The following is a 12650-nucleotide window of genomic DNA, read 5'->3' on the forward strand; positions in this document are numbered from 1 at the left end:
CGGATCCGCCGCCTGTGTTACTTCAGTGTCGCTTGGTGCATTTGGCTCCCGGCACTCTTTGTAGAGGTGTTGTGATCTGTCACTGAGTAGCTGGTTACTGCTCCTTGTTCCGCCTGCTGGGTCTTGCCCTGTGTGAATTCAGTTCCTGGTTGCAGAGGCATCAGTGTATAGAAGGTGCTGATACATAAGCGGATCTGTGCCAATTCTGTGGGTCACAATCGTAGATCCTGCTAGTGATGATCAAATGTACTGTTACATGTAATGTTACATTGTAGATGCCAAAGTTCAAAAAGGGAAACACTGTTCCGATTGTGTAAACCTCCAGCGGAATCATGCATCCGCAATCCACAATCATCAAAAAAGAAAAGGAAACATGTTAGGGTGCTGCTTGAAGCATGGATCATAATGTGTAGTGCATATTATAGAAAGCGGTGGAAACAGGCTACACACCTTGAGGTTAATTGAACAACCTGGGTGCTACAGTAAAAAATTTAACATAGTCTGTCCATGGTACTGGCACTCGCAGGCATAAATGGTCAAAAAGTTAATTTTATTTTATATATGTGTGTGTGTGTGTGTGTGTGTGTATATATATATATATATATATATATATATATGTGTGTATATATATATATATATATATATATATATATATATATATATATATATATATATATATATATGAATTATATATAAAATATTAATATTATGGTGAATCAGCTATCCTCATTAAAACTCTTTACCATCCACAGTCAAAACACATACCTTGATAAGGTATGTGGACAACCATGCCAAAGAGAAAAACGGATATATTGCTCAATACCAATAAATATGCTTACAGCATAATGGAGTTTACAGTAGGAGTAAAAATGCCCAATGGTATCTAATCATTTCCCCCTATCCTGCAACAGCATAGGTATGCTACTAACTGTCATTGAGTGCTTATATTTACAAGTAGGTTTTATTGATGTTCTTGTTTTTTTCCTACTGCAAAAAAATCTGCAATGCTGTTTGGCAAATTTAAAGGATAACTAATACATTGTACAGTATAGTAACTGTAAGAGTTTTTTTTTTTTTAAGTGATGGTGCACATTTAGCCATTTAATACACACATTCATTAAAACTGTTTATCATCTACTATGGATGAATTGGATGTTAAACATTCAGATAAATACTGCACTGTTTGTCTGACATTTTATATTAACACAGTGGCCACACGATGGGGACAGTGTTCACATAATGGATTTCAGCACAAGCTCCCAAGGCACATTAAAGAAAAAATGTCCATGAAATAGTATGATACATTCTCATTTAGGAGTTTGACAATACTTTAAGCACTAGAATGCTATTTTAATTCAAGTTTAGATAATAAGTCATACAAAGATGAGTGGGAAAAAATATAAACATAGTAAAATAAGTATATATTGAAATCAAAGGCAATGAGGAGGAAAAGATAAAGGTAGCATAGTGTAAAAACGAATTCAAGAGGTGATACCACTGATGGAGCCATCTGTAGCCATTCTTCATATATTAGCAGATGATATATTTAGCTTTGAGGGATTTAATAGCTCCCAGCACCCAGCTCCCAGCATCTCTTACATATGCAGCTATTCATGAGACCATGAATAGCGGACTAAGTTCTGACATAAATGATATTTCTCTGTAATAAAACAGTACCTTGTACTTGATCCCAGTTAAGATATAATTAATCCTTATTGGAGACAAAACAATCCTATTGGGTTTATTTAATGGTTAATTTATTTTTAGTATTTTTTAGTTGACAGTGATGGGATATGGTCATCATTTTATATGCGTCCAATGCAAGAGGGATGAACTGGTGAAGGTGTATAAAACAGGGTGAGATCCAATAATCATATCATTCTCTGAAACACAAGTAACTGTCAACCAGGTGTAGGAGAATTATTTGATTGCTACAGACTGGACAATGTATTCCAGCTTGGTATTAATAAACTGGCAACTTGTGTAATAGTATTACAGCTATGGGAACTATTATCCAGAATGCTCAGGAGCTGGGGTTTTCCATATAATGGATCTTTCAGTTATTTTCTTTCTTAATACCTAAAGCCTACTAGAAAAATCATGTAAACATTAAATACACCGAATAGGCTGGTTTTTCTTCCAATAAGGATTAATTATATATTTTTTTGGGATCAAGTACATGGTACCGTTTATTATTACAGAGAAAAAAGGCAATCACTTTTAAAAAAATGTGGATAAAATGGAGCCTATTGGGGACTGCCTTCCCATAATTCAGAGCTTTCTGGATAACGGGTTTCCAGATAATGAATTATAATGCAATAATGTGGGGTAATATAGAATGCTGGAGCTATACTGTGTTATGACACACAATGCACAGGCAGGGTGCTGTTTTAACAGTCAAGTAAAGTTATATGCAGAATTTTCATTATGGGGTCCCTACAGGATGCAGTACTTGGGTAACTCTATGCATACTAGGCATCCAATTGTTCATTAGAAATAAATACCAAAATGGAAATAGCAAAATTTCTTTGTATTAAAGTACGTGAAACCAGAAAGTGTTGGCGGGTTAAACTTCTTATAACAATGGGTGTGGCTTATAATTGTGGGAGGGACTTATTTAGCATGACTCTATACACAGCACACATAGCATCCCTTTTTTTCTCTCCAATTAAAGCACTGGTTATATATATATATATATATATATATATATATATATATATATATATATATATATATATATATGTTTTTTTACTGAACATTTACCTTAAAGGAACAGTAAAAAAATGAAAGTGTTTCAAAGTAATACAAATATAAAGCAGTGTTGCCCTACACTAGTAAAACTGATGTATTTGCTTTAGAAACACTATTATTGTTTATATAAATAAGCTGCTGTGTAGCAATGGGGGCAGTCATTCAAATAACAAAAGGCTCATGTTTCACAGCAGATAGCAGAAAAGCTCTATAGAACATAAGTGTTATGTTATCCACTATTTAACCTGTGCCTTTTTATATAGCCTTTTTTCAATTTCCACCATTGCTACACAAGAAGCTTGTTTATATGAGCTATATGAACTATATTAGTGTTTCTGAAGCAAGCAGGTCAGTTTTACCAGTGCAGGGCAACAGTGCATCATATTTTCATTACTTTCTAAAACACTTTAATTTTTTTGGTGTTACTGTTCTGTTTCAAATTCTATCACCCCAAGCACACTCGCAGGATGCCTTAACCAAATCACAACAGAATACTAAACATAATGCTATTGATAATCTGATAGACCTGGGTTGTGTGAACCTCAGTCTTGCAAAAACATGAAAACCTATTCTAAACACAAATCCAATCATACCCAACCTATCAGAACACTACAATGATTTATGGAACCCTGTGCACAAAAACTTCTGCAAGGTGAGCCTTCTCACCTGCCTTTATGTGCACATACTTATATCAGCCTGTGGCTTATTACTAGCCAGAGGGTATTCTCTATAACAAAATAAAACCGTTTGGCCTTGTTGCCAGAAATATATAACTACACTATATGCATTCAATAGGGAAAATGATCAGTGTCCAGAAAAGGTGGTCAGTGGCCAAAAACCATAAAGACAGTTCACTGAAGAGAACCAACTTTAATATGTTGATTAATCAAGATATCACAAAGATCTGAAGTTAAATATTTGAATCTAAACTGTAGGAAAATGTGACAAATCATTTATAGTTTTAAACAATTTACACTATTATATCATGGAATAACTTATTTTGTGTTATGGATAGAAATGCCTATAAACTTTCAATTGTGTACAGGTTTACATTCATAGAAGTTATTAGAATTGATTTACTTTTGCATTGTATATATTCTAAAATTAGATAAAGTGAACATTTAGAATGTGCCATGAGGGAATTTTGAACAGCACTGTAGATAGTAAGTATGAAGTAAGTAGAAACTCAGAATTGGCTGCCATAAACACTCTGTACTTACTACCAATGTAATAGTTTGTTGATGACCATCTATATAGTGAAGAAGTAGGATGGCACACACTGTTGCAATTGTGCTAAAACAAAAAGTGTTTTATTTGGATCTCAAACAGAACGTTTTAGAGGTACAACCTCCTTTATCAAGTGTTGATGACCATCTGATATAACTGATGTTGTAAAGTAATTCATCGTATTTATAAAGTTTTTCATCTTTTTAGAATCACCAAAAGGCCCTCAGCAGTCTGCAGGCATGAATGGAAATGTGCAATATCCCACTAGCTCTGGTCAGCAAGTGGCCTCTGCCATACCCTCCCCAAGTGCCAATAAGCCTTGGCGCAGCAAATCCATGAATGTCAAACATAGTGCCACTTCTACCATGCTCTCTGTAAAGCAGCCCAGCCCTGCAACCTCCCCAACCCTATCTTCAGATAGACTAAAACCTCCATTGTCCGAGGGAAGTAAAACGTCATCTTCTGCGCAAAAATCCATGCTTGAAAAATTTAAACTTAATTCCAGGGGTTCATTAAGGTCCCAGTCTTCATCTAATGAAGTAATTCGAGAGGATGACATTTTATCAGAATGCGGAGAAAATGATGGTGGTTCCAGCTTTAACAGCCCCAAAGTGTCACCCAAATTAGCACCTCTGAAAGCTGGAAGCAAAAATATTAGCAATAAAAAGTTGTTGCCTCAGCCAAAAGATAAAGATGATAAAAACCGGGATAAAAACAAGTCTAATTCAGAAAAAGCTGCTAAAGAGGAAAAGGAACAAACATCGGAAGGATCAAAGAAGAGTTCAAAAATTGCAAGTTTGATCCCCAAAGGAAGCAAAACAGCCGCTGTTAAGAAGGACAGTTTGATTCCCTTATCAAGTGGGATACCTAAACCGGGGTCAAAAGTGCCTGCAGCAAAGCAGACCACATCTCCTGGTTCTGCAGCTGCCAAAGAGCCAGAAAAAAGCAGGACTACTAAAGGCAGTCAAACTCAGTTAACACAAAAAACATCTGCCAGTGAAAAGGCAACTACTCCCTTGGAAGGAAAGACATCTTCTTCTTCTTCCACAGGCACAGGAAATGGTACTGTGCAACTCCCTCAACAGCAGTACACTCACCCGAATACTGCTACTGTGGCACCTTTCATTTACAGGTATGGACAGCTTGTCTAAATAGCTTAGTTTATATAGAGAACATTTTAAATTGTTTTTTTTAAGGCAAACCACTTCAACAAAGGAAGCTCTGAATGCATTTATCTACTGTATATTTTACATTTATTAGTTCAACTATACTGCTACAGGTTCCATTGCAGGATTTACATAGCCGGCACCCCTAGGCCTGCAGACCTTCGTTACCCCTGTCCCCTCCTTTAATTTGCACAAATTTTCATTATCAGGATGAATGTAAAAAACTATTTTATCTCCTGTGCAGCCCCAGTGTTTTTGAACCAATATGGGTGTGGTTTGGCAGCACGCCGCCCCCTTGTGGCCTTTCCACAAATCCAGGCCTGACCGTTTTGCACCTACATTAGGGCTTTTTTATGTGTGTTCGATGTCAGTTTGAGACACGGGTTTGAACACACATTATCCTGTGAGCTAATGGGTTTCACTATATTCTGCCTGTTTGTATTAGCTCATCTAGAATTGAAGTTTCACTGTTTTTGTGTGTGGTTGATGGACGTTCAAAATACATAGAATTAATAATGGATGGAGGGCACACCAAAATTTTCAAAAAATGATAAGAGGTGCAGAAACAAATGTTACCCCTACTGCAGGTAACCTGTATCAATATTAAATGTCTGTATGTTCGCACACTCAAAACAAAATGCAATTTAGAAAGAGAGTGGTTTGAAAAAATAATTTTTACTTTTATGCAGAAAAAGGCATTTTACATAGACAACGCCATACAACACATGTACAATTTGTACAATATTAAAAAAATCACATAGAAATCACATAGTATATAACCCACTCATTAGTGATACATAGCAAGCAAGAAACAAGCAAGGAGCGGATACACCTACCAGGAAAATGAGAATGGCCCCAACGTTTCGGCACCAAGGCCTTTGTCAAGGGGACGTTCAAAATACAGCATAGTAGAGGAAGTACTGACCAATGGAAAAGCTTCTGTAAACCAGATTTTTTTTTTTTACTTGGCCATCATTACAAGATTACAAGAATGTGCCTGTAATTTGGATAAAGTTTTACCACATTCATTTGCAGAGTTTGCAGTATGCAATATTAATTTTAAAAAATGCATAAAATTATTGCACAGACTGTTGCCTGCTAAGAGCTCTTTAAGAATAATATCATCTTTTCTATTACAGAACACACACTGATAATGACAGCACTTTAGTACCACCTGCTGACTCCTGCACAAGTCCAACGAAGGGTGAATCTTCATACAGTAAGACTGCCAAACAGTGCCTAGAGGAGATATCTGGTGAGTGGTCAGTTAATGTACTGTACTGTATATAACATGTTCATCAAAAAAGTTTTTGCTTATGAAGAGTATCCCCTTCCTCTTTTTTGCTTTGTTTTGTCCATGTTTCACACTCTGGGGATTGCCTTTATCCTCTGTATATTTTCTCTGTTCACTGATTACTCATTTAATTTGGTGATCTTTTTTTTTGTTTTATATTGTTGATGGCTCATATTTTATAGAAAAGCTTCTTTTGGGTAAGCTCTAATGAGCAGGGCCCTCTTTACTTGATTTACTTTATCCAGTATTCTGTATGTTTCATGTATTGGCCTGTGTAAATCAGTTGTACAGTATTGCCTTATATGTTGGCACTTTAGAAATACTTAGCACTACTGTAGTAGTAATAATAATATTCTCTCTGTTTTCAACCTCTTAACACTGATTTAAGTGTCTGTATTTTTATGGATAGTCAACAAAAGGAGAACATACTGCTCAAAGCCAGCAGACAGACAGGAAACCTTTATATAAAATATGAATTAGTCAGTTAGTAGTCAGCTGAGTTGCTATAAAATATGAGATTTTTTTTCCTTGTGTAATTTTACTTTAAATTGTACATATTATATTATTCAAAGGACTGTATACATTTACACCATTTCTGGGCAGACCTGTTTTAGGAACATAGACTTAGCTTTTCCCCTAATCCCTATACCCCCTCTAATAACTAATAATTATTTAAGCATTAAGTAAGGTGCATAAAGAATGGGTTTGCTGTTATGAGAGGGGATACCTTGACTTGGCACAGGACATAACAACACCAATGTGAGCTAGGCCAATTTTTGTGGCCTACCTTATTACATATGAGTGGAAGTACATCCTAATTATCTTCCAACATTTAGTGCAAAATCTTTCCAGAAAAGTAGAGGGTTATGGCTGTTTAAGTGGCAGAGGAGACCAACGTCATAATTTTTCCACTGGCTTTGGAATGAAATGCTGGACCTATTATCAGAATCTGAACACAATGTTGTGCTTATGTTTGTATTCTGATTCATTGCTTTGCAGTCATCCTCAGCTTTAGCCGGGACCTGACTAATTATCAGCTCTGATTTTTGCTGGGAATATGCTCAGGGTTGGATAACTTTCATTCTACTATTGTGACCTACAGGTCTAATTGCAGGTATTCTGTGATTTGTACCTTGATATTCACTAAACCTAGACCAGTTTCTTGAATAGAATTAATATCTCATGTGGTGTGGGTAAAGTGTTGTGGCAACATTCCCTGCCACATCCCAAGAAATGATCCATTACTTGCTTGAGTTGTACTTGTATTCATTTTTGGCTCCATTTACAGATTACTTGCAATGTTTGCATCCTTAACACCTAATCAAAATGAATGTTTATTTAGTTTGTTTTCTGCATATCAAAGCTGGTGGGGCAGGAAGTTATACTAATATTTTTTCAAGTATGTAGAAAGTTAGCATTTTCTGATCTACTTTAGAACAAGTAGAAACACAAACACAGAATGAAATATCATGTTATATATATATATAAAACACAGTGACAGACAGACAGAACCATATGGTTCCATGTGAGTCACAAACAAAAAGGAAGTCACCCCAAGAAACTTATTTATATGAGCTGCTTCTTAATTGTTACTTTAGCTGTACTGGGTTCCATCTGTGCTCCAATGCAGTTTTAAAACAGTAATTGGGGATGTAATAAAAGTCGGTGTGTTAACAAATTTTCCTTTGCACAAATTTAATATAGCTCTCTTCTGACAGTGGAAGAAACATCCCCCCATAAACATGAAACTTCCATTTGTATTGAATTGTGGATCACAAGGGCAGGCTTACAATATATATAATCTCTGCAAGCAGTGGCTTTAAATTGTAATTAAAACAAATAATATAAACAGCAAAAATATATTTTTAAGAAGTGAAATTGCAGCATTGTGAAATTGAAACTTCTTCTGGTAAAAAAAATTTTTTCATGCATAATTATATAAAACTTTCAAATATATATAAACTTTTAACCATATTAAAGTTATGTGTAAATATAATTGCAATTAAGCTGTATCTGTCTGACTGATTGCATTCTCTGCACACTTGGCAATGACTCCTGACACAATGGAGCAAATTCACTAAGATTCGTAGTTGCGCCAGCGTCCGCTTCGCCGCACTTCGCCAGGCGTATTTTCGCTAGCGATACGCAAATTCATTAAAATCCGAAGTTGCGCTCAGGGGAAGCGTAAGGTTGCGAAGTTGCGCTAGCGTTAATTCGCCAAGCAAAGCAAAGTTACGCTAGCGATGCTTAATTTGCATACGGCGCCAAATTGAAGTTACAATGGAGGTATATGTAGCATCACTACACAAGCCTGGGAAACCTTCAAAACATCAAATAAAATTTTTTTTTGCCCTACACATGTGCCCACTGTATAGTTAAGGTGCCATGAGTTAGGAAAGGTAGGGGGGAAGGAGTGGAGCCCCAAAAAAAAATTCGATCTTTTTCATCCTATCACCCATAATAAAGAAAAACGCCAGTGTTTTTTGGGACTTAGAAACATTTTTAACTTTTTTTGAAGCAATCCCTATCTACTCTATTGCACTTCGCCTGGTCTGACTCTGAGGTGGCGAAGGAAGTCTGGCGTAAAAGGTAGCGTTCAGAATAATTCGCGCGTCTGCGAATTTGCTTAGTTACGTCCGTTGCGCAAATTTGCCATGCGTAAGGGTGCGAAGTTACACTAGCGAATTTACACCAGCGTCCGAAATTAACGAAAATACTCTACACTAGCGTTAGGCACTTCGTCGTTTAGTGAATTTGCGCCAATGTTGCAAGAGAACAGTAATGAATAAGCAATATTGATTTTGATTATAATTGAAGTTGCAAATATCTTTAAAACCATTGAAAATGGTTACTGAATGTATTTTGGAAAGCTGCCTGGATTTAAATTTTCTTTCATTATGCAGTATAAAAGGACCCCTTTAAAAACAATCCCAATCAAGCTCACCAGATTATTTCCTATAAAGTATGTCAAACTATTGTATTAAACAGCAAAACTTTGAAGATATAATTTTGGCTTTGCAAAAATTACAAAAAAATTTATATGTTTGTTTTTTTCCTAAAATATATTTGTGTATAAAATACAATTTGTACTATTTTCTTGGGTGTAAACCTGTGGCATTGTGAGATAGGCTATTGGCATAGTTTTATAGGTAGGCTGCTTGCTGCCATGGCAGCCAGCAGTCTGTACTGCAGTGCAAGGGAAGAGTCAAAGATCTGGGAATGCAGACTGAATACTAAAATGGAAGCAAGAGCCTTGTGCAGAGCTTGTTTCACTGCCTCAGTTGGGCTTGTATCGAGCTGTGACGTGAGCATATTAGTTGCTGCACTGTGTCAGAGAATGGAAAGTGTGGTACAGCTCTGCATTTGGAAAACTCATGTTATGGAAGGAAATATGCAAGGTTAACAAGACACCTATATTTTCAGTCTTGGCAAAATGAAGGCATTTCTTCAGGATATGTCTGGTGCTTTGCAGAGGAACGCCATCTCAGTTTTACTTCTGAGATGGACTCGTGAATTGATGGAGCCTATTTTACATTCTGAGAGCAGGGATTTCTAAAGGCACTGTCGGCATTGCAGATGTAACAAATAAGAACTTTTGTACGGCAGTATTTTGCAAAGCGGTGGTTGAGCGATTCCCTGAAGCAGGATGTAAATCTTGGTTTGCAAAGATGACAAATGGTCTTTGAAAGATGCAACGTCCTACTGAGCTGCCACTTGTTAAATGCAAGAATGTCAGAAAAGGTTCTTCTTTTCAGAAACAAAAGTCTATGACAAACCTGTCATTTCTGAGTAGTACTGAAAATGGAATTTTCTGCTCCTACCAAGCAAATTGGTATACGGAATCCACAAGGTCAAACCTCTGCTGCATACAAAAAGAAGAAAAAGTTGATGCTGGGAGCTTATCTAGGATTCTGTCCCAGTCAGTGCATTCTCTGCCTTCTACAAAAACCTGGGATACAGCTAATATGCCCCCAATATGTAATATTTTGTCACATGGGAACTCATCGTGCAAATTAATAGAAAGTCCAGGTACCGTAACAGTTTTAACAGAGGAAAATACACAGATTGCGGATGACTTATCTAGTGAAGCATTTGGTGGCTTTACCAGAAGCTGGTTAGAGGAAGAAGACAGTTACCTACGAGAAGGAACTGCCCACTTGGATGAGGAGGTCATTATGACCATGCTAGGTGACCTAGAGCAAGCTTTGTATTATGAAATGATTGGTGAGTTAGTAACTGAGCTCTAAGTAGCTCTTAGATTTTACCCTACATATTCTGGTTAATCAGTTTCAATTCTTTGGTAGTTGTGTAAAGGTATGTTAGTAATCTGTGCAATACAATGTAATATACAGCAGTTTTGTATTCTAGGTGTGTTTTTTAATTAGGGATGCACCTAATCCACTATTTTGTTTTATGACAAAAAGTCACATGATTTCCCTCCCCACCCTTAATTTGCATATGTAAATTAGGATTCGGTTCAGCCAGGCAGAAGGATTCGGCCGAATCCGTATCCTGCTGAAAAAGGCGTAATCCTGGCCGAATATCGAACCGAATCCTGGATTCGGTGCATCCCTATTTTTAATATCAATCATAGTGCTGCATACTATTATGGCATTTATTATTGTCCTTTTACTTTCTTTGCATTATTTACACATTTAATCTACTAAAGGCAGAGCTAATATTAATTAATATTAATTGTTTATGCCCTCTTTTCTTTTCAGGAGAAGATCCAGAGACACGGAGAATGAGAACTGTAAAGAATATTGCAGATCTAAGGCAAAACCTTGAAGAAACTATGTCTAGCTTAAGAGGAACACAAATCACTCACAGGTATGCATTACTTTTAGCTTTTTTTGCCATGTATATAGTGTGTGTGTATTTATGTATGTGTGTGTATATATGTATATATATATAGACAAATACAAGAGTCCTCTGCACTCAACCCATTATCAATATATTTAAGGCACCCCCGCCTAATGGTTTTAAAAATTAAAAAAATTAGCTCCATGTTGTAGCTCCCACCCTTCCCAGCTATAGTCAGGTGATCCCACTGGTGTCTAATAAAAGTGTAGCCAAGTTTAGGAGTTTTACTTTGAAAGCAGTAAGTAAGTTGCAGGTAAAACTTAGTCCCTTTGTAAAATGTATAATGAAGCAATAGAATTCTCACGCTCTTTCTGGCGTGAGTGCAGAAAGAGCTTTTTCTCATCACCCTGCCATACAGATGTTGTTTGTGCAAATTGTGCTGAATTGCAGAACGATGTACAGATACACCATCTGCAGCAAGATGTTCTTGCAGGTCTTTGGAGGTGATCTTTGGGTTGTCTGTAACCATTCTCAAAATCCTCTGCATATGCCACTCCTGTGTTTTTCTTGGCCTGCCAGACCTAGTTTTACAGCAACTGTGCCTGTGGCCTTCCATTTCCTGATTACATTCCTTACAGTTGAAACTGACAGTTTAAACCTCTGAGCTTTTTGTAGCCTTCCCCCAAGGGCAGAGACACACAGGAAGATTCAGGGAGATTTAGTCACCCGGCGACTAATCGCCTCTTCTTCGGGCAACTAATCTCCCCCGAAAAGCCTTCCTGGTGGCTAGAATCAAAATCGCCGGCAGGATGGCACTCTGTGTGCTTCGTTTTCCAAAGTCGTCCGAAGTTACCTGACGAGGAAACTTTGGGTGACTTCAGAAAACTAAGCAATCCGAGTGCCATCTCCCCATATGAATAGTAGAGAGGCTGAATAGAAGGTTGAGTAATAAAAAGTAATAATAACTATAAATTTGTAGCATTACAAAGTATTTCTTTTTAGATGGGGTCAGTGACCCCCAATTGAAAGCTGGAGAAAATCAGAAGAAGAAAGCAAATAATTCAAAAACCATAAAAAATAAATAGTGAGGATCAATTAAAAAAATGCTTCGAATTGACCAGTCTATAACATACTAAAGTTAATTAAATGAGAACCACCCCTTTAAAGAGCTAATCCAACCAATTTGGTGTTGCCAGTAATTAGTATTGAGCAGTTACATGCATTCAACTTAGCAAATCTACAAGGGTACCCACATTTTTGCCAGTCTACAACTGAATACTGCTTCACTAAAAATCTTTGTACAGAAAACACCATAGTGTTGGGAACTGAAAGACATACCATTGTGATCTTTTGGGGGTCACTGATCCCATCTAAAACAAATTCTCTGTAAAAGTACACATTTATTGTTA

General features: G+C 36.7%; 1 protein-coding gene across 12 annotated transcripts in view; it reads left to right on the forward strand.

The window, feature by feature from the left end:
* nav3.L (neuron navigator 3 L homeolog) overlaps positions 1–12650 on the forward strand; it is a 383175-nt gene that overhangs the window by 281576 nt on the left and 88949 nt on the right. For 11 of the 12 annotated variants that reach the window (XM_041586363.1, XM_018252482.2, XM_018252484.2 and 8 more), the window contains 3 exons: positions 4186–5110; positions 6284–6399; positions 11160–11268. In XM_041586363.1, coding sequence (XP_041442297.1) covers positions 4186–5110; positions 6284–6399; positions 11160–11268 — 1150 coding nt within the window. Of the gene's footprint in view, positions 1–4185; positions 5111–6283; positions 6400–9677; positions 10663–11159; positions 11269–12650 lie in introns of those variants that run through there. The other variant, XM_041586367.1, reaches the window with a different exon arrangement.

The sequence above is a fragment of the Xenopus laevis genome, chromosome 3L (assembly GCF_017654675.1).
Source record: "Xenopus laevis strain J_2021 chromosome 3L, Xenopus_laevis_v10.1, whole genome shotgun sequence".
NCBI lineage: Eukaryota > Metazoa > Chordata > Amphibia > Anura > Pipidae > Xenopus > Xenopus laevis.